The sequence below is a fragment of the Beta vulgaris genome, chromosome 1 (genome assembly GCF_026745355.1).
Source record: "Beta vulgaris subsp. vulgaris cultivar EL10 chromosome 1, EL10.2, whole genome shotgun sequence".
NCBI lineage: Eukaryota > Viridiplantae > Streptophyta > Magnoliopsida > Caryophyllales > Amaranthaceae > Beta > Beta vulgaris.
The window spans coordinates 19,445,576-19,469,736 of record NC_079202.1 but is presented as its reverse complement, the minus strand read 5'-3'; the positions used below and the strand labels follow the sequence as shown (position 1 = coordinate 19,469,736).

Here is a 24,161-nt window from a genome sequence, read left to right as displayed (position 1 = left end):
AGTCCACGGGGCGACAACCTAGTCTGGGTAAGTTACAACCCAACTGGGAGGGACCATACCGTGTGACCTCGATAGTGCGCCCTGGCACCTACCGACTCGAAGATCAAGAGGGCCAACCGCTACCTCGACCATGGAACGCAGACAATCTCCAAAGGTTCTATGTTTAAATCGGTTTGTCCCTCGAGTGTGGGGGCATACCACATGCTGATCGTCTTGTAAAGGCACTGAAACATGTGTCCAGTTATTTTGTAAGGCACTAAAGTATGCCAATGTAAAAAACGCCTATTCTTAGGCATCATCAATAAAGTCGATCTTTTTAAGCAAAAGCTAATATTCTCGAGTTGCCTTGGGCTCATTGGCCCATGAAGCAACCTCGATCGAAGTCTCTAATATTCTCGAGTTGCCTTTGGCTCATTGGCCCCTGAAGCAACCTCGATCGAAGTCTCTAATATTCTCGAGTTGCCTTGGGCTCATTGGCCCTGAAGCAACCTCGATCGAAGTCTCTAATATTCCCGAGTTGCCTGGGCTCATTGGCCCCTGAAGCAACCTCGATTGAAGTCTCTAATATTCTCGAGTTGCCTTGGGCTCATTGGCCCCTGGGGCAACTTCGAGTAAGGACTGTGGAAAATCATTTATGTACAAACATCGACAATTTCTAGAAAAAGCAAGTAAAAACTCGAAGGACAAACCGATAGAGAAAAACAGAAGTATTATTCCATTAATCATAAGTATAAGCCATCGAAGGCATTACAATGCAAGCCCAAAAGAAAAACTAGATCAAACAAGAAAGCCTAAGGGTACAAATGTTAACCCTAGTAGGAGACATAAAAAGAGAAAAGCCAAGGGAGAGGAAGAGAAAAAGGAGGAAGGCTCGAAGCAGGCCACGGCTCATCCCTCGAGATTAGCCGGGTGAGGAGTTTTTTCCTCACCCGACCCTTCTTCCTGAGAGAGTGCCTTGACACCCTCCTCTACCTCACTCCAAGAAAGGCTGGGGGCAAGCTTCTCGAGAACCAGCCGAACCTTGCGAAGCGCCTCGGCCTGGCCAATCTCGGAAGCCTGCAGGGAGGCGTCCTCGAGGAAGGTCCTTCCTTCCTCAGATTCTTTCCAGTCAAGGACGACGGCCTCCCGGCACTCTCGAGCTTTGGCGATGGCCTCCTCGGCGCTCTTCCGAGACCTCTCGACCTTCTCCTCGGCCCTCTTGCAGTCCTTGGTCGCGGCCCTCTGCCTCTTGCTAGCAGAGTCTCTCTGCTTGAGAGCGATGTCGCGCTCCTGCTCCAGCTCGGCCTTCTTCTCCTCGAAGGCCCTCAAAGAATTGGCCATCGACTCTCGAGCCTCGGAGAGATGCATCTCCGACAGGCGCAGCCGGTTGACGAGAGTATGCCTCTCGTCCCAGGACATTTCCCCCGAGGCCGTCCCAGGGGCCAGCCCAGGGGTTGACCTCCGAGCTAAGGACATCACCCTAATCGACAGCTGGCAAGGAATAGAAGAAAAGAGTCAGAATTAAAACAAAAGGATGTTGAAATTAGAAGAAAAGGTTTGGCAAAAAGTGTCGTACCTCGGTTAAGGTGGCCTTGACGGCTTCGACCTCTTGCCCGCCAGGCGACAGGCACGCCTTCTCGTCCAGCTCCGTCACCAGATGCTCCGAAGCCTTATCGAAGCGGGCATCCATCTCAGCCCTCGAAAGGCCGAGAAGGGTAGTCTCAGGGACTCCTCGAGGAAGGGTTTCTTCTTCGAGGACGCCGCGACAGCGGCCACGCCCGAGGGAGCTGGAGCAGAGGGAGCAGGAGGATCCTTAGCCTTGATCGAAGCAGGTTCCTCGACCTTACTCTCTATCGGCTCCACCTTAGGAGTCGAGAGAGGAGGTAGCTTTTTCTCCCCCTCGAGGGACGGATCCACCTCCTTTTTTACCACGGGAGACCACGTGGCGGCCCCCGAGGAGGAAGAAGACCCAAGGCCAGCCTTCGCCAGCCTTCGACGTTTGGCTGCCCGAAGTGCCTCGGCCGTTATCATTGGTGAAGACATCTTGACGCAAAGGCTTGAAAGGAGGAGAGAATCAAATCTTAGAGGGAAAGAGAGAAATGAGAATGGAATTGTGATGCCCCTTAGGACTAATTGTCCGTACTTATAGGCGGTATTGCAAGTCCCCAGAAAATAGCATTAATTATCTCCATTTAATGGGCTCCCACGTGGCAGAGCACAAAAAGGATGCGCATGATCCCCATGCATACACTAGCTGACTACCTTCAGCATTCAGCCACGAAAGAACTCAAGCATCGAGTGACATCCCACTTCGAGCAACACAAGTCAAAGATAAGCAAAAGACAAGCAAAAGAAGCAAAAGACAAGTAAAATATGAGCGAAAATGAGCATTCATTTCTACAAAAGGGCGAATACATCCTAAAAACCACAAGGGTCTAGCTAAAAATGAACATTCATTTCTACCAAAAGATTTCTACCAAAAGATATAAACTTAAGGTGCCTCGCAGGGCGTAACTAATGACGAAAGGTTAACATAAACCTAGTCAGAGCTGCTCGAGAACCACTCTCGGAAGTCTCGGAGACCGCTTCGTCTCTCCCAGAGAACTCTCGTTCGAGTCCGCTTGGGCATTCGAGCTCTCTGGGACCACCTCCTCTTGTGCCTCGAGCTCCGCAGAAGCCTGAGGGTTCCCAGCATGGTGGGACTCCTCACCCAGAGCCTCGGCAGCATTAGCAGCAACGTTCACCTCGAGCACAGGGTTGGCCTCCTGGCCCTCGTGAAAGGCCTCTTCGACGGAGATGTTGTACTCCGCTTCGACCGGAGACCAGCTAGCTCGAGGATACACCTTCCTAAAGGCAGCCTCGAGCCTCTCGACGGCCTCCCGGTGGCCACCTCTGATGCTTCCAGGCCCATGTCCGCCGCAAATTCGAGACCAGACCTCGAGCTTTTCCACTCCACGATTATCTCATCCCGTTTACGTTGGACACTGACCCTCTGGCTCGTTAAGTCCCTGACCCTGTTCTCAAGGGTGGTTTTCTCAACAGCCCAAGCGGCCCTCTCGTCTTCGAGAGTCTTGTTTAAGGCCTCGATCTCCTTAGCCTGCTCCTCGCACAGCCCCGACTTCTCCTTCAGACCCTCTCGAAGCTTGCGGTGGCCGGCGGTGTATCGATGACTCATCACCGTCATGCGGATCGAGTGCTGAAAAGAATACACCAAGTTAAAAAGAAAGGATAAAGACCAGAAGAATAAAAGACTAGTCCCAGGAGAAATTCCAACTTACATCAACCCAGGACGAGTGAAGTTGCTCGACTTCCTCCTCCTCCGTCAGACCGCGAATCAGCGTCAGATCAGGCCTCGAAACAAGCCTCTTGGCCAACGAGTCGAAGAGGTCGGCCTTCTCGAGGGTCGACTTCTGAGTGAAATCACGAAGGTCATCTTCGGCCTCCGCCACCCTCCTCTTCTTAGCAAGGGGAGGTAATTCTCCTTGAGCCAAGGAGTCTCCAGACTCCGTGGTCGCAGCCGATTTGCCCTTGGACCTCAAAGCCTCCCCCGCAGCTCGAGGGGCGTTCCCTACCTCAACAACCCTTCTCTCGGCCTCCTCACGAGGCGCGATGATGGCAGACCTCGTCGGAGGACGGACCTTCAACCTCTTCGAGGGATCCTGAAAAAAGGAGGAATGAGACAAAGCAAGCATACTAAATAAGATATAGCTTCTGCATCTTAACTTAAGTAAAAGTTACCTTTGGGGCTCGAGGGACTCTAATCTCGCCTTTCGACAGCTTCATCTTAAACTACTCTTGAACCCGTTGGTTGGCGGTTAGGCGCTTCTGCATCTCCTCGTCAAGTTCTTGGCGAGCTATGACTGTCAAAGGCAAAGGAAAACGATTAGTATATTAAAAACACTGGTAAGTCGAGGGCCTTAAGCATACAAAGTCCCTACCCGGAGGATAGGCCGGGCTTAAACCCATTGCCGACAAGAAGTGCTCATTGCTTAAGTCATCCACAGCAGGGTTCCAGTACTGAGGCACCTGTTTCTTGTCCCCCCTATCGAGATGGTAAGACACTGGCAATAAATGGCTACCCTGGCCTCCTCATTCGACATGGGAGGTACTGACCTGTTCATCCACAGATTGGGTCCCTCAACCAAAGGAACCACTGGGAAATCCCACGGCTCAGCTCGATACACGTATAAAAATCCAAAACTTTGTGCTGTTGATTCGATGGCATAGTACCCACAACTTTGTAGGGAAAGCGGACCTGGAAGCTCCACCAGCCCTCTCCATTCGAACGAGGAGACATGACGACCAATTTCATCATATTCCTCCATAATACCAAGGAAGGCTGGGTACCCATCATTTTGCAGATAGCTAGGAAACCAACCATCGAGCCCACACTGTTGGGCATCAGTTGGCACAAGGCCAACCCATAAGAATCCAAAACCTCGATTATAAAGGGATCTATGGGAAACCTCAGCCCCACCTCGAGATGGGCTTTGTACACCGCTATACAACCTGTGGGAGGAGTGCAGACCGTCTCTACAGGCTCCGGGATATAAGAGCGTAGGGGTGTTTGATGAAGTATGAGCTTTCGAGAAAGCGTAAGTTTTCCGACAAAAAGTCCATAAACGGCCCTCGATTGTGGAAGCGGGCTATTCCCTTGGGCAAGTTGTCCTCCTCGCTCCTGCCGCTGGTGCTCGCGGTGAGGGAATTACTCTCGTTACTTTCTTCCATCACCCGAACAACCTGGTTATCGAGGAGATCATCTAAGTAACTCCTAACGGCTCGAGATCGAGCAATTGTAACAAGGTGGGGAGGATTATCTAGCTCCTCCTCCCCACCAGAGAGCACGGATAACCCGTCACTCGAATATGATAGGGCGACAGGGACCTGAGCGGGGACCATGCACTCGAAAGCCACGGACACCATAGGGACCCCCCGATGAATACCCCGTCCAACAAAGGTTCTAGGAGGGGAGGAGGGGTCTCCGAGCTAGAAGAAGCTCTCCCCAAGTCCATCGATGGGGGACTCCATGAAGAGCGGTCCAGAAGGACAATAAAGAGAAAAGAAAGAGATCGTACCTTGTTTAAAGACACGCCCTCGAAATCCGTCCGCACCACGGGGAAAGGCTACCGATCTTCAGGGCTCTCGAGATCGTAAAGAAGGAAAGAAGGCAAGATTCTCAAAAGGATCAGCGCAACGCAAATGAGACAAAAATCAAAGTACCTATCTCCACTTATATAGACCGCCTGAAAAGGACGGTTTATCTTCCGACAGACTCCAAAGCACCTCAAGACGCCACGTCAATGGGCCTCCCCGAAAGCCCAAGTGAGTGCTAAGGATCCTGGACTGGCACCACCTAGTTCCTCTGAAGCTTGGGTAAGGACCTAGCTCGACCCAGCGTAAGCACGCTCGGAGTCTCTCACAACCCATCCGCCGGAGCTCTAACTCCCTGGGCCCGTCGCGCCCAGATGGAGGCTAAAGCCCTACCCTTAGGCACCTCACCCTGATCGAGTGAGGGATATCTCGAACGGCTTCATCATCGAGATCGACGCCCGTCAAGCGCCACGGCGTCATACCCCTCGAGTGAACCAGGGACGCCTGGGTAATCTCGAGCGAGGTTACTTCCTCGGTGTTGTCCAGGGCTCATTAGCCCCATAAACACGAGCGAAGACTCGGAACTCCTTCAAGTTATACAAACCCGGTCGATAGCGTCGAACGGAGTCTCTGAACCTCCTCGAGTGGCCTGGGGCTTACCGGCCTCATGAAACCTCGAGCGAGGTCCATAAGGCCCCTCGAGTTGCTTGGGGCCCATTGGCCCCTGGAGCAACCTCGGACGAAAACCTTGGACCCCTCGAGTAGCCTGGGGTTTGCCGGCCTCATGAAACCTCGAGCGAGGTCCATAAGGCCCCTCGAGTTGCTTGGGGCTCATTGGCCCCTGGAGCAACCTCGAGCGAAGACCATAAAGTCCCTCGAGTTGCCTAGGGCTCATTGGCCCCTGGAGCAACCTCGAGCGAAGACCTTGAACCCCTCGAGTTGCCTGGGGCTTACCGGCCTCATGAAACCTCGAGCGAGGTCCATAAAGTCCCTCGAGTTGCCTAGGGCTCATTGGCCCCTGGAGCAACCTCGAGCGAAGACCTTGAACCCCTCGAGTTGCCTGGGGCTTGCCGGCCTCCTGAATTCTCGAGCGAGGTCCATAAAGTCCCTCGAGTTGCCTTGGGTTCATTGGCCCATGGAGCAACCTCGATCGAGAACCATAAACTTCCTCGAGTTGCCTGGGGCTCACCGACCTCGTGTAACCTTGAGCGAGGTCCTTAAGGTCCCCCGAGTTGCATAGGGCCCATTGGGTTCCGCGAAACACACGATAGCGACTGAGGCCCCACCATATATTTCGCGTGGGGCTAATTTTTGGGCCCAAACATTGGGCCAATGTAATCACGCCTAGATCCGCCCCTCCAGCATGGAAGCCTCTCAGTGGGGCCCGCCAGCCTCAAATTCCGTGCCTACATGGCAGGGAATATCCTCACACTTTTCAACGCCTATAAATGCAGGGCAGATCCCCATTTATTAAGGTACGCAATCCTAGACAGCACACTTGGCAACCATTAATTAACACACATACTGACTTGATCGTCGGAGGGGCAATCCCGGATCCACCCCCGGGGTAGTCTAACCTTCGCTTTGTGCAGTTCTCCGAGCAAGCAGGCCTTCGTCAACCCTAATCTCGATCATTCCCACCTAATGCAAGTTTTTACCCGAAACACAAACTATTTGTAACTAATCAACTCACTTGAAAATTATCATAGCTAGTTACTCTTAGCATAAATATAAACATCAAATATTTCTATTTAAAGAAAGAGCACAGATTAAAATGTAAAGAAATTACGTTAGGATTAAGCTCTGTCATATTCCTAAATTCTTTTTTTGGCGCCATGATCCCCTGCATCAGTCAGCTCACCTTCTTAATTAATGTAATGTCCAAATTTAGAAAAAGTTGAACAAGCAACTACCAAGTTATGCTACTCTAAGATTTGTTCCATAAAACAATGTCATTATCAAAATCAATAAAAACACTTAACACTGACGTCCGATGAGCTCCCATTCCAACAAATAGACAAGATATTCATCGGATCATGAACATAAATGTGCCGCAGATATACTGATTCTTTCTTGCTTAACATTTATACTTTTAACTTGTTATACTTGGTCTTTGGGGACATATAGCATTTAGAGGTCAGTTCTAACTGATAACTTCTAGTATATCACAGTAATTCCCAAACCAAGCATAATATACAGCTTTTACATGATAACAAATTCACATTATAGTGGAGAAGGGAAAAGATAAGCTGCCAGTTTATAAACTTTAGGTGGAAATCTCTATTCCGCGTATGAGTCACTCTCAGTCGGTCCTTCTTAAACTGAACTGAAGTAGAAAAATGACAAAGAAAACAAGAGATGACTTTGAGAGCTTACTGTTGCAAAAGTTTACTCTTATTGCAAAGCCTCATAACTCAGAAAAAAGAACAGCTGAAAAAACTTATCTTATGCATCATTCTGCTGAAATTGAAGTGTAATATTTTGGTTGCTGCAAAATGTAAACCAATAAGATTTCAGGTAAAGTGTCATAGATATGATTTGAACTTACCAACTCAAAATAATCCTAGCAGCATGAACTAGATTGAACAACATTGCATATATTTCTTGGCAAATATTATACAATACTATGTACAACATCAATTGAACTACTTTAGTTTAACACAATAAGTCCACAACCACACTTGAACTATTCTTTAAGTCATATATATATATATATATATTTAACTCAATTGTTAACAAAACTCGCTCAATCGAATTCGACAATCGAATAGTCATAATTTCATAAACTTTATTAACATCAGTTTTTCAATCACAATTCAAATGAAAAACTAAACAAAAAGAAAAGTTAACAGATAAAATTACCTAAAATTGAAGAAAATATGGAGCGATTGAAGAAAACTTGGAGATTAAAGGAATGAAAATGTAGCGAAATTGAAGAAAAACTTGGAGATTGAATAGTTGAGATTGCAGCAAATCAAATCGGAGATTAATTGATTGAGATGGATGATGCGAAATGGAGATTTTTGCCAAAATTGGCAACTGACAATTCATGAAAAAATAATAACAAACGCATAGAATCAATCGAAAGAATAATCAGATCAAGATATCAAAAATCGTGACAGATGAAATATTGCAACAATCAACAAAAGATCATCAACAAGTTCCATATAAGGAAAAAAAATTCAGATCTCATTAACCAGATTATCATAAGCTAGAAAAACGTCATTTCAGATCTCTCGAATTCAACAGATTATTGAGAAAAAAATTCAAGTGAACGAACTCAAAATAAACTGAGAAATTGTAAAAACAAAAAAGAAAGAATTGAAGATAGAGAATCAAACCTCAGCAGCAAGATAATCAACAACAGGGGATCGAGAGATGATGTTCGATTGAAGATTTTTGCCAAAATCACTGGAGATCAGATTAGGTGAGAAGATAATGAGTAGAATGAGTTTTTTAGGGTTTGCGGGAAATATAGATTGAATTTGGGGTTTGCGGGAAATCGAACAGAATGTTGAAAAAAAATTATTCATACTCTGTTTTAATCCTTCTTTGTTCTTACTTTTTTTTCCTTGACTATAAGAAGGCAAAGCTATATAATTGTTATTTCAAGTTCAAAGAGGGCAAAACTTGTAATTGTTATTTTAGGTTAATATTAAAGAGGGCAAAACTTGAAATTGTTGTTTTAGGTTAATATCAAAGAGGGCAAAATTGGAAAACCGTCTTCTTAGTTGATATCAAACAAGGCAAATTTGGAATTGTTCTCTTAAGTGATATCAAAGAGGGCAAACCAATGTAATTGTCTTCTTAGTTAATATCAAAAAGGGGGAAATATTTTGTCTTTTTTGATACTATTAAATAAGGCAATCAACTAGTTGCCCTATTTGATTCAAATAAATTGCCCTCTTTGCTTGCATTTCTTGTAGTGCAAATGGCAAATGATGCAACTATTTTGAAATGGAGGAAGTACTTATGAATATCTTCGTGACTTTGCCTAGTGGCCCACTAGCCCCAGTCTCCTAATTCTCGTAGGCTAGGTTTAGGGCTGGCAATAAGTTGAGACAGCTCGCGAGCTACTCGAGCTCGACTCAGTCAAAGCTTGGTCAAAACTCGACTCGAGTGAGCTCAACTCGAGCTCGAACTCGACTCGACAGGTTAACGAGTCGAGTCGAGCAACTCAATACTCGATTCGAGAAACTCGTGAGATACTCGATAAAATTTTATATATATATATACTTTTAATTTTTTTTATATATTTTAACTTTATTTTTTTCTATAAAAATACTTGTACTTTTCTTTTTAAAAAAATGAAAAAAAGTGTAAAATGACCAAAAAGCAAAGTAAAGAATTTCTCTTATAAAAAATAGAACTATATCTAATGACCAAAAAGCTTGAAACGAGTTCGAGTTCGAGTTCGAGCTTGAAACGAGTTCGAGTTCGAGTTCGAGCTTGAAACGAGTTCGAGTTCGAGCTTGAAACGAGTTCGAGTTCGAGCTTGAAACGAGTTCGAGTTCGAGCTTGAAACGAGTTCGAGCTCGAGTTCGAGTTTATGTTTCGAGATCGAGTTCGAGCTTGAAAATTTGAAACTCGCGAGTTTTCGAGTCGAGTCGAGTTTGAGTCTGAGTTTTCGAGTTCGAGTCGAGTTTAGTCAAACTTGAACTCGATTCGCATCATTATTGCCAGCCCTAGCTAGGTTAAAATTTTGTGAATATATGATGTAAAGTAAAACAATAAGCTGCTTTGACGATATTACCATATTTTTAGGGCATATTGTATGCCAAAAATATTTCCTTTTCTTTTTCTTCCTTTACTATGGGCTTAAAATTCATCCCTAATTGCGTTTATTATCCTATTAAATTTCTGTTTCCTTTCCAAGTTTACTAACAGGTCTATTTTTGCCCACTTTAAGTTGTGTTATTTCCCTCAATTAGTCCCTTTGTTCGGTTCTTCCTATTATTGTTCTTTTTGTTTCCTTCGTTTGTTGGGATACTTAAATCCTTTCTTTAGTCTAAGATTATCCCATTAATAAAACCCTAAGCTCACTCCTTTTTAAAATTATTATATAAATACAAGGAAACGTCATTATTGGGTGCATTATAACAATTAGAAAAACTTCAAATTCAAGAATTAAAGAAGCTTTATTGTAGAGTTTCAAGTGATTATGAAGCCATCAACTTCAATATGTGATTCAGGGGTGGTGTTTGAACTAATGACTACGTTTTCACCTTCTCAGAGTTCCACTACTTCTTCCGAAACTACATCCTTTTACGATGAGTCTTGTCCTAGTCCCACAACTACTTCATCGCCGTCGCCGCCACCGCCACCGCCACCGCCACCGCCGCCACCGCCACTGCCACTATCATCACCATCACTATCACCAACATCCTGGAATAAGGCAAAAGCATTGTCTTCTAAATCTTCTCAAAATAACACTACTACTTCGACTCCAATTAGACCTACTTTAAAGTATGTGTCTTGGTTCCCTTGGTCATCATTGCCGCCACCCCCATCAACATCATCATCATCACTATCATTCTCAAACGGGAAGACAAAAATATATATTAATTCTTCTCAAAGTTCAACCACTTGTACTCGTCCAACTACCCGTACAGCTTCTAAGTATGTTTCTCAATTCCCTTGGTCATTGCCACCACCGCCATTATCATCATCACCTTCTTCATCATTGCCGCCATCAACGCCACCACCATCACCAATAATATTATCGACGAAGGCGAAGACAAGACCCAAATTCAACTTCATTCCAAGCTTAATGACGTTTCATGTTCATAGGAAGTTATGGCGTGTCACCAAGTCTGGATGCATGGCTTGTTTGAGGCCTAACAACAAGAAGCAACAGACGTCGAAGAAAATTGGTAATAGTGATACTTCTCATGGTTTGGTACATAAGAGGAATGGAAGTGCTCAACTAAGGGAAGAAAAGTTGAACGAAACCATCCTTTATTGCCATAAATCTTGGTTAACGAAGGGAGATTATGACTTATGAGTACATAGGGTTTTGATTTTCTTCTCCTTCTCTATTCTGTGAATTAGGGTTTCCTGGGTGTGAATTATCATCTAAATTAGAGTTGTGTAATTATCATATTCTTATTCTTTAGTTTTTTTTTTTATTCATATGAGCCACGAAGGTGGTACAAAGTACAAAGAAGGGAAGTAGGATTCGAACCTGTGACCTATTGTTCACAGTACCTCAATCTTAACCATTAGGCCAAGACATCATTGGTTTGTACGACATAATAATATCTCTGTTTCTTAGTTCTATTTTTTAAATAAAAAATAATAATTTTTTTCAAAAGAAAAGTATTGTCACTACCCGTCTATAAATAAGAAGACTTTTGAATGACAATAATTATTATAAGAGTTTGTCTTATAAGTGACTGCCTACTTTTAAATTAAAACTAGCCAATGGTAAGCTCAATATTAAAAAGAGAATTAGCCCAATAGTAACTCGATTAAAATATTTTGGTGACTAGTTTAATTCATTTAGTGACTAGGTCTACTTTTATATTAAAATTAGACCATCTCTTTTAATAGTTTTTGTTATTATCAAGTCTTGACTCTATTGAGAAAAAAAGGAAGATAAATTCAGTTCATTTCTCATCTACATAGCTAACCCCAAACCCTATCTCCAAAAACCCCTCTAGGGAGGTCGTCACCTAGCCCTACGGCTAGTCTATGGGCTTGTTCTCCCCAACTTATTTTCAATTCAATTCACTTCAGTTCAGCTCCATTCTTTTATAACCATCATGTTAAATATTATTATTATGTTAGTATAATTTATTTTACTAATTACTCTTATTATTATTATTTATTTTTATATCATTATTATTAAGTATTATTATTATTATTAATATTATTAATATTAGTATTATTAGTATTATTATTTCTATATATTATTTTGTTTTTTTATATCTTTACTCATTATTATTACTATTATTATTATAAGGACCATGGTTTAGCTCAAAAGCACAAATTAACCCACGTTTTTTAGCCCATAAACCAATCAAATTGCGTCAAAACGGTTTATGATTCAATTTTGTGCGGTCCGACCCAATCATTATTTTTATTACCAAATATTATTATATTATTAAATCTAATTATTAAAATAGTAATATTAATTTACTTCTTATATATTATTGTTATTATATCATCAAGTATTAATATATTAATACAAATAATATAAAACAATCATTATTAATTATCATTATTATTATTAATTATCATTATTATTATTAATTATTATTATTATCAAGTTATGATTATTAATATTATTTATTCATAACTATCATTTAAAATATCCAAAATACTATTATTATCATTCATTATTATTACTTATCATTATAATTATTATTACTTATCATTATAATTATTATTTAATATTCATATTATTATTGTTTAAATTTTATTTATATATTTATCACATTCAATTTAATTCAATTCAGTTTAATTCAATTCAATCTAATTCAATTTAGTTCAGTTCAGTTCAGTTTAGTTCAGTTCATCTCAGTTCAGTTGTTTTATGCCGAAGAGAATAGGCCTTAAGGCGTGACTCCCCTCCCTCCGCGAGTTTCCGTTGTTTTTTTTTTTTGTGTTTTTCGCCTCATCTTCTCCTCATCTTTTTTTGCTTGGCTAAATTGTGGGTTGTGATTTTTCCTTCCCGTCTATTCTTATTAGAGAAAGTGAGGAAAAAGATATTGATTGTGGTGGCCTTGAGGCTGTGATCTTCCTTTTCAATAAAGGTTTTTCTGTAAAAGTTTGTTTCTTTATTTTGTTTTTTTTCTATTTCAGGAGAAGGTGTTATTTGGAAGTTGAAAGATCTAATCTACAACAAGGATATTAATATTCAAAGAGTTATCACAAATTATTATAATATGCGGTCTAATTTCAACATAAAATTAGACGAATCCAAGACTGAATTTTTTTAACAAGCCCATTCCATTTCACTCTAATCCAACACTATCCTAGTCATCCCTTCTCTTCTCCTTTTTTTTTCTTGATCATCGAACTATAACAAATAACTTCAAAAAATAACTCGATAGTTTTACTAAACAGATTAAACTAGTCATTAAAGATTAAACTAGTCAATGATCAATGCATTAAAGAATGTCATTACTGTATAGATTACACTGGTCACGAAATATATAGAATAAAATCATCTCTAAATAGATTAAACTTGTCATTATATTAAAAAATGTGGCATGTGCTCCTCTTAATATTGAGCTTGGGCCGTGCCTAATTTTAAGTTAAAATTAGGCAGTCTCTTATAAGACCAACTGAAGAGTTATAGCATGTTCAATGAAGATTCAGTCAAAGATGCGTAGACAACGGGCTCGAACAGATTTTCTAGTTAACTTCTTTGGATGATGTAAATTCTAGTTGTTTTTCATATTTACGCCCTTATTTTAATCAATATAGATGTCGGATGACTTTTAAATGAATAATAATTTTCATCATGTGAAGAAATTTTGTTTTTGACTCTATCAAGTTACCTTGATAAAGCATGACCATACAATCACTAATTACATGCTCAAAAATTTATTTGAGTGCACTCAAAGATAATTCAATAAGCGTCGTAAATGAACACTAGTTTTAACTCGAATCCTAAAAGTTTAATTGCATCAAATGTGACCTTATTAGTTAATTTTTTTATTAGTTATAATTTGTAACTCGAGGATCTCAATTACTCTTTCCATTTGTATTAATCTACCCACTTTAATCATCATTGGTAATCAATATATATATATATATATATATATATATATATATATATATATATATATATATATATATATATATATATATATATATATATATATATATAACTTTTCGGGCGCTATATATAAAACTTCTTCGGAGCATAAGTGCCCCACATAAAATTGTCATATTATCAAATTTATTTTTCTTTTTTTATAAAAATAGAGTTCTACAATTTAAATACATATAATGAGTTTTGGATAAGCGAAAATTAGAGTCTCGTGTTGAATGAACAACTTAAATTATTATATTATTGAATTTGTGTATAACTTTTGCTACTTAATTCGGAACATTATAATTTTTGTACTTGTAGATAGTGCTCGAATTCTGCTTCGAAATAAGATCCATATACAATATAATTCTACAACTTATGAATAGAACGCGTCACGTAAGATTGTCATGTCATCAATATTTATTTTTTATTTTTTTCTTACAAAAATAGAGTTCTACATATATTTAAATACATATAAGGAGTTTTGGATAAGCGAAATAGAGTTTTGTGTTGAATGAACAACTTAAATTATTATATTATATAATTTCTATATAAATTTTGCTATGTGATTCGAAATATTATAATTTTTATACCATTGGATAATGCTCGAAATATGCTTTGAAATAAGATCTATATATAATATAGTTCTACAACTTATGAATAGAGAGTACTCCCTCAGTTTTCAAAAGATCTTCCTTGTTAATGTTCCTACATATACCAAGGAGGATCCATTTGTGTGGGGTGTGGGCGGGTAACCAAGGAGAGAGAAGGGGTTAAGATAAAGAAACAAATAAAAAATGGTTAAAGTAGGAGAGAGAATGGGTAGTAAAATTAAATTATAATGTAATGATGGACCATATGATAGGGACATGAGAGGGAAAAATGGAAAAAAATTCCAAATAATAAGGAATAAAGTAAAAGAGGGAAGATCTTTTGGAAACGCACTTAAACGGAAAGAGGGAAGATCTTTAGGAAATCGATAGGTTGTCGTACACCTGTCAAAAATAATTCGCACAAAACCTTATAACAATATAGTAGGGTAAGTAGGGTCAAATCCACAGAGAGATGGTCGTTTTAATCTAGTTTCTAAGGTATAGAGAAACTAAACAAGATCACGAATATTGGAATTAAAGTTCTAAACTAATCAAACTACGAAAATCATACTAAAAAGGATCTAGGTAATAGTTCACCATGTTTATAACTATAATCTATAAAAATATCATCAATAGTTCAATTAATTAGATGTCTAGAGCACAGGTTAATCCTATGGTCGGGCCTTAATGGTCTCAAATCAACACATGCTAGTACGGTCGCTCAACATATATAATCAGATTTGCTAATTGTAGGTAAGCCTCTAAAGAGTACTATCTGTCGATCTATGACTCGATATTAGCAATATTTAATTAGACAATTGATCAGATTGCAAGATTAATAATAAAAAACACTAATCAATTAAAGCAATCAATAACTAATCAAACCATGAATAAATATCAATTAATAATCATATCATATAAACATGGATTCCCAAACCCTAGAAATAAAAACTACTCTATCATGAAATAAATAATGAAATCTAAATCTACAAAGAAAAGCATAGTCAAAGAAATCAAGGAAAGAAACTAATAGAAATCATAGATTAATGAATAAGAATAAAAACTAGGATTTACAACTAAAAACTAGAGAGAAGAAGAGGAGACAAAACTAAAACCTTATCCGCAAAATAACATGTGAGGGAGAGCAGGAGAGAGAAAGAATGAAAAACTAATCTAAATAATAGTCAAAAACCTAATATGACTAGGAAAGTCATTTACAGGATAAGGAAAGTCTTTTTTTTTTTTTTGAGGGGAGATAAGGGAAGTACTCTTAATTAAATCATTAATGGGCGGATTAGTTATCCGCGCGTACGCGTGGCAGATTCCAGCAGAAACAATGCAATCTTCAGAAAGGCATAACTCTTTGACTAGAAGTCTCCTCGAGACGTGCCACCTATAGTTGGAAAGTTCTTTAGGTCTAGTTTCTAGATCTGCCAAAATCATTCGATTATAAGAAGTACATAAAAAGTTATGATAAGAGGAGTAGACGTGACTCTTTTTCACATTTCTTCTAATGATTTTCCGCTTCGTTTTTTCTCAAACTCGTAATATGACATATCCATACGATCCTTATTCATTGTAGCTTCTTTCCAAGTGCTCCTAATCCACAAATTTAGTTAATCATACTCCAAATACGTCCTCGATGCCTGAAATTCATCAAAAACAAGAAAACATACCGAATAGGAGTAGAAAAGCATAACTTAAGAATATAATGCAACAATGAACCTAAATATGAAACTAAATGCTCTAAAATGCAACCTAAATGCACCTAAAAATTATATACAAATATGATTTACCATAAACGGAGGGAGTACCACGTAGGATTGTCATGTCATTAATTTTTTATTTTAAATATAATAAAGATAGAGTTCTACACATATTTAAATATATAAAAGGAGTTTTGAATAGGGAGAAATATATGTTTAGTTTTGAATAAACAACCTAAATTATAAAATTATGTAAATTGGATATAATTTTTGCTACCGAATTCAAAACATTATCATAATTACAATTGGAGAGTGCTTGAAATATGCTTCAAAATGAGAACCATCTACAATATAGTTTTACAACTCATGAAAATATATTTAATTAGATGAATGGTAAGACATTTTTTAGTCTTTTTTTTAATAAATATAATAAGTATTATGCTATAAGTATAGTGTACAACATGTGATTATAGCATTTTATAATAGATTCAATATACAGAATTAGACATATTATCTTTCAAAACCTCAACCTTAATTGCTTCACTAAACCAAAATAATTTAGTATTGCAAAAAAAATTATAAAGTAGAATTTATTGTCACAACAAAAACTAAAATCTATAGCGGTAAAGTTACACATGTATTAGAATTTTGGATGATGAAAAAAAGTAGAGTTTAATTTTTATAAAACAACCTTAGAATATCATAGAGAGATCCATCTAAGCATCGCATGTTATTATTTTTAATTATTAATTTTTTTATAAAAAAATAGTATTCACTACAGATATAAATACATATAAGGTGTTTTGGATAAGTGAACATTATGTTCTGATTTTAGAAAATTCAACCTAAATTATTAAACTATGTAAATTGAATATAACTTTTATTACAAATTCGCAATATTATATTTTTTTTACCATTGGAGAGTGCTCGAAATATGCTTCGAAATAAGTTGTATATACAATATATTATGACAATTTATTTATTTTGATGGAAAATTACATACTATTTATTCTTTATTTTAATTACATGTAAAAATAACTATAAACATAGCGTATTATATGTGACTATGAATTATATCTTTGAAAATCATACTTTTAAAAATTGAATTATATAAAGATAAAAATACATATTTATAATTTTGAACCTATAGCATACCATGGTGGCATTATATGAATCAAATGAAAGTTTGTCAATGACATTACAAATGTATTATGCAATTCACTAATTATTTTATTCATAGAATATTTATTGTATACATATTTATTCATGTTTGTATTTTTCACATATATATATGTCAGATCTTATTATTTTTTCCATGAACTTGATTCTACTAAACTAATTGGAAAATTAAAGTTCGCGTTTCTAGACTATTTGAGGTTACGGATCATAAGAAAAGGAGAAAGTTTGATAAGTCTTGATATGATCATGATGGATGAAGAGGTATATTTTTCTCTTAAGCAGTATTTTCGATTATTAGTAGATGTTAGTTTTATATTTAATTAATTATATTTCTTCATTATGATCTTTTTTTCACTTTTCCATCTTCCATTCTATATGCGTTAGTTTTTATGTGCCACTAAAAGATATAATTGTGGCTGACACTCATATTCACTATAAATTTTTTGTCATGCATGTATTAAGTAAGTATCCTCTACTTTCTTCAAGTATCATTGGGGTATTCTTCATGTTAAAATTGTATTAACTATGTTAGTCATATCATTTATCGGGATACTATTTAATAATAGACTTAGCTACAATACTCCCTCCGTTTCCTAAAGATTTTCCCTCTATCCGTTTAAGTGCGTTTCCAAAAGATCTTCTCTCTTTTACTTTATTCCTTATTTGGAATTTGTTTTTTCCTTTTTTCCCTCTCATGTCCCTATCATATGGTCCACCATTACATTATTAATTCAATTTTACTTCCTCTCTCTCTCCTATTTTAACCCCTTTTATTTGTTTATTTATCTTAACCCCTTTCTCTCTCCTAATTTACCCACCCCACACCCCTCATAAATGGATTCTCCTTGGTATCTGTAGGAACAGTAACAAGGAAGATTTTTAGGAAACGGATGGAGTATTTAGTTTAATATTTAAAAATATAAAATTTATATATCGCAATAAAAAATCTAGAAATAAGAGTATAATGACAAATATTTTATCCGTTCTTTTTCTATTGCGACAATGGGTTTGGACATGATTTTAAAAAAAATGAAAAAATGGGTAGTTTAGCATAGAGGTACTCCTTTAATTAATAAGTGTAAGGGATAAGTAAATCCTTATGAGGCAATTTGATGAGTAATAATGATGATTTTATTAGCATAAAGTAAAGGCAAAATTGTCAATTATGGTTGTTTTTTTTTTACTAAAAGTGGAGTGGTCCAAATAGATTAAACTACCTGAAGTGGTGATTATTGCAATAGAAAAAGAACAACGGAAGTATGTAAATAACATGGCGTTAAAAAAATCTCATTTTACAGCAACACAAAATCAATAATGTTAACAAAAAATTTGTAAAAAAATAACATAAACAAGAACCCGTGCAACAGTATTTTCGACTATTTGTAAATGTTGTTTTATAATTAATTATATTTATGATACCGTTAGTTTTATAATTAATTATATTTATGATATCCTCATTATGATCTTTTTTTCACTTTTCCATCTTCCATTCTATATGCGTTAGTGTTTATGTGCCATTAAAAGTTGAAGTTGTGACTTACACTCATGTTTTCTATCATTTTTCTATCATTCATCTATTAAATAAATACCATCCACTTTCTTCAAGTATCATAGGGGTGTTTTTCATGTTAAAATTGTGTTAAATATGTTTGTGATACCAATTATTGGGATACTATTTAATAATAGACTTAGCTACAATATTTATTTTAATATTAAAAAACATACTTCCTCCGTTTCATATTATATGCAACACTTTTACTTTTTACACTATCCACAAATTTCACTTTGACCATCGTTTGTGATTTATACGTGAATAAAAATATAGTCATGTGGAATCTTGTTAGATTCGTCTTAATATGTATTTTTGTAATATGTAATTTTTATAATTTTTACAAATACAAAATTAGAGATATATGTCCTCAAAATTTTGCATTGGCATACGTGAAAAGTACAAGTGTTGCAAATATTGCGAAATGGGGGAAGTATAGTTTATATATCGCAATAAAAAAAATCTAGAAATAAGAGTATAATGGCAAATAATGCAAATATGCTTCGAAATAAGATCCATTTACAATATAGTTCGATAACTTATGAAATGAAAAGTGCCACGTCGAATTGTCATGTCATGCATATTTATTTTTAGCTTTTAAAAAATTAGAGTTCAACATAGATTTAAGTACATGTATGAGTTGTATTATAAGGAAATATTAGTGTTTGGTTTTGAATGAACAACCTAAATTTATATTATGTAAATTGTACATAATTTTTGCTACCTAATTCGAAACAATATATTTTTTGTACCATTGGATTGTGCCTGAAATATGTTTCAAAATAAGATCCATTTACAATATAATTTTACAACTTATGAAATAAAAATCGCGACCTAAGATTGTCATGTCATTAATTTTTATTTTCAATATTTAAAAAAAGTAAAGTTCTACATAAAGTTAAATACATAAAAGGAGTTTTGGATTGGGGAAAAGTAGTGTTTCGTTTTGAATAAATAACCTAAACTATTATATTATGTAATGAAATATAACTTTTGCTACCTAATTCAAGACATTATAATTGTTTTACCATTGAAGAGTGTTTGTAATATGCTTCAAAATAAAATTCACTTACAATATATAATTTTACAAGTCATGAAACTATATTTATTTAGATGAATTGTAAGACATTATTTAGTCTTATTTTAGATAAATATAATAATTACTATAAGTATGGTAAACTATATATATGTGTGATTATAGCCTTTGATCATCATAGATCCGATTTACAGGATCAAATATATTATTTTTCAAAACCTCAATCTTACTCAACAAACCAAAACAATTTAGTATTGCAACACAATTTGTTAAGGAAACTTTATTGTTACAATAAAAACTAAAATCTATATATCGGTAAAGTTAAATATATATATATATATATATATATATATATATATATAATATATATATATATATATATATATATATTACTAGTATTATGACCGTACATAATGCACGGGAGTATTTATTGTATGTTTTATTACATATTTAAAGGAATTGACATAATAACATTGATTTAACTTCCCATATTACACAAAATCATAAAACATAAAGTATGAATGGTGATGAACAAAAATTACAAATGAAATTTCCAAATCAATTTATATGTATGCGAACACTTCCTTGTAAACTACATTTGGCGTATTTGCAGGAAAACAATGTTCTTCATCCAACAAAAGGATCCGGAGACCTTTTTTGCTCGTAAGTCTGGAAACGACAACATAAAATTGTCCATGGCTGGAAACAGGTATCGAAAGATACATGCCTACATCGGACAGAGTTTGTTCTTCACTTTTATTTTTGGTCATAGTTAAAAAAAATCATTAATTAAAGGAAATAGTCGTCTCTGAAATCCGATAGAAAATTTAGTGAAGTCAGACGGGATTAGTGTCATTCTTGGGATAAATATTTTTTCTCCGACGTTGCTTCCAAAAATAATAGTAACTTCCTGTGCATCGTGCCAACTGCACGGGAAATGTTTTGTCTTATAAATTGAAAATTTTAAGAAGTTTGTCCTAAAGTCATGGTGGTGAATATTAACTTGTGATTTAAGATTTCATAATCATGTATCGAGATTATTTTAGAACTTGACTTATAACACGTGTTTTTAGGCTGATGTAGTTAATGCCATGGTGGATCACATTGTAACACCCCCAAAATCCATGCACATCTAATGCTACGTCGCATCGACTTTGGGAGTGCTACCGCCGCGATGGAACGCAAGGCATAATTAGAAATACGGTAACTCAAATTCATTGTCTCAAAACCAAATTGCAGCAGAAAGGAAAATGTAAATACAACTCGGGAATCATAGATGACCCCTCTTTATTCAAACTCAAACCATTTAACAATGTTCTATAAAATTCAGTAATACTTAAACCAAAAGTTTAACTTCAACCTACAGACTAGCCCCCTTATGCTCGATACCATGCAGCAGCACCAGCTCACCTAGTCTGCTCCCCATTGAAGTGTCAATGGTTCATCACAGGTCAACAAACACATAATAACACACAGAGTCAGCTATGCTGAGCACGTAATGAACCATTGAAACTATATGAACATAAATGATGCACACCTTACAGACTGCTATATGAAACTACAATATCTCACATTCTTTAATCTTTCATTATTTGGCATCGAACGGGCACCGTCTCTTACTAGAATCATACGGGCTACTGAATCCTTAATAGACAACTTGGTCTATTAGATGAAATGCAAATACGGTTTTGTTCCGTCTCACACCCATCACCTTAGTATGCATACCCCCAAGATCGAACGGAACCTTCCGCCTACTTGAGTTATCAAAATATAAGGACACTACTGTCGTCACAGTAGGCCTGCGTAGGAGTGTAGGATAAGTCCCACACTCCCCCCATTGTTCTATACTTGTAGGGAATCCAACTACAAGCTATTGCCATAATCTTCTTTTACTACTAACTATTCTTTTTATAACTTTAAGGAGTCATTTACATGCTCTTTAATTACCAAACTCAATCTTATCTCTGGTAACACTCTCGTTACTCTATAGATCAGATTAATAATGCTGATGTTACACTACGATAGAACTTCGCATTTCAATGTAACATATTTCAATGCATCATATTGATTTCACGTTATAAACGTCTAACCAAACAATCACAATCAAATGTTCCCTATCATGGTACTAGGTTCCAATAAAATAAACTGCAACCTAACCATGATACTAAACTTGAAAGTAAACTGGTACGCGTACGTACCTTGTAGCGGAGAATTTTCGCTGACTTAATTGAACGAGCCGCTTATGAAATCGGGACCTAAACCGTTAAAACAACGCTTTAGTGTTACGTCCTTGATAACACTAAGAACTACTACGTACTAAGACCATAACGATCTAACGATTCGAATTAAACGATAGTTAAAACCTTATTCCAGAACTTTCGTTATAATTCTAATCTAGTGGATTTAACGTCTTTTAGAAGTCAGAGTTAGTGAGTAACTAAGTTAGTTAGTAACATTAGTCCACTATTTTACCAATCCAAAAGGGTCATAAGTCCAACCTGTCTTATGTCCAGAAGTTAACTCATATGTCCAAAAGTAAGTCATTTGTCCAAAAGTAAGTCATATGTCCAAAAGATAAGTTTCATGTCCAAAAGGTAAGTTCCATGTCCAGAAAGGTAAGTTCCATGTCCAGAAAGGTAAGTCATATGTCCCAAAGTCAGGTTCCATGAAACAGGTTACTCATGAAACGATAATAACTTTAACTAATAATAATAACACACGTCTCCTACTTTTATCTTATTCCAATTACAAACCTAACCATAGTTTTAACTTAACAACAGAATAATAACTTAACTAGTTAAACAATCTACTAATTTACTAAACACTCTAATTACTAATTATTAATTACAAACCTTACGTACTTATGAAAACTGTAAATATAAACCTAACAAATAAACTGTCATACTAAGTTAAGTACAAAAATTATACCACTGACTTTCGCCGGCACAAGAATTCCGGCGACGATGCACACTTTCCGTCTCCTACGCGCGGCCACGACACTCAACCGGCACTCGTACCGCCTTCGTGCACACACGACGAACACCTTCGCACCCCTCTTCGTTTCGTCGCCCAAACACCCTTACGCGACCAGATCTGTCACGCCACCACACGGTGTCCGTTCGCCCAACTTCGCACAACACTCGCACAACCCACGAATACACCTTCGAACTCCTTCTTCGCACACTCGAACCACACACACACGCCGCACAAAACTCGCGAACAAAAACCTCGACACACCCGCACAAAATCTTCGACCCTTTGCACCAAACCCTCGCCTGAATTCGCACAACCACAGGCGACTAGAAGGAGGAAGCGAGAGGAAAATTCAGCGAGAGTTTGAGAGAGAATCCGAGAGAGAAAGAAAGAGAGAGATCGGCTGAGGAGAGAGAGAGAGGAAGAAAAAGTCGGCTGAGGAGAGGGAGAAGAAAGGGTTTAGGGTTTTCTGAAATTCCCTCTCCTTTTCTTTTTATACTCCCTTCAAAATAGTAACCCTAGGTCAAGTAAGATTAGGTTACTCTTTTAAAACTCCGAAAATTCCTAACAAATTCATATTACAATAATTTATTCCTATTAATTTGTAAATAAATTAAAATACCTTTTTATTAATTCTTTATATTTTCTTAATTATACGAAATTATATAAAAATACGGAGTATTACAGGCTTCCCCCCTTAAAAGAAGTTTCGTCCCGAAACTTTGAGGTAGCCCGTCTTAACGACGATCTTTTGCACTTCTAAGTCCCAAATTTCACAAGCGTTTTCTAACGTTCACACAATAGATAAGCAGTTTTACACATAACTAGCATATAACTAACATAACATATTAGGGTGAAAGCGCGAAATTCTATCGCATTCTTCCCCCCTTAAAAGAAAAGTTACGTCCCCGTAACTCACGTACCTCTTGGAAAAGCTCAGGGTACTTCAGACGCATTGCATCTTCGGCTTCCCATGTGGCTTCCTCGGTAGTTTGATTTCTCCACAACACTTTGACAATTCTGACGTCCTTATTCCTCGTACTTCGCACTTTGCGGTCTAGGATCTGGACAGGTTTCTCCTCATAGGACAAAGTTTCGTCTATCTCACGTTTTCAGGTTCAAGGACATGTGACGCATCAGGTACGTATCTCCGGAGTTGGGATACGTGAAACACGTTATGGACCCTTTCTAAGTCGTTGGGTAAATCCAGGCGATAAGCAACTTTCCCTACCCTCGCCAGTATCTCATAGGGTCCTATGAACTTAGGGCTTAGCTTCCCCTTTTTCCCGAA

At 37.2% G+C, this 24,161-nt stretch overlaps 1 protein-coding gene across 1 annotated transcript; it reads right to left on the bottom strand.

Annotated features, from left to right (window-relative positions):
- Window positions 1–888: 888 nt before the first annotated feature.
- LOC130589766 (uncharacterized) lies at window positions 889–1,669 on the bottom strand. Its single transcript, XM_057391320.1, has 2 exons — window positions 1,556–1,669; window positions 889–1,470 (listed from the first exon to the last, which is right to left on the bottom strand). Exons 1-2 carry the CDS (start codon window positions 1,667–1,669, stop codon window positions 889–891), a joined length of 696 nt encoding a protein of 231 aa, XP_057247303.1.
- Between the last annotated feature and the right edge of the window lie 22,492 nt (window positions 1,670–24,161).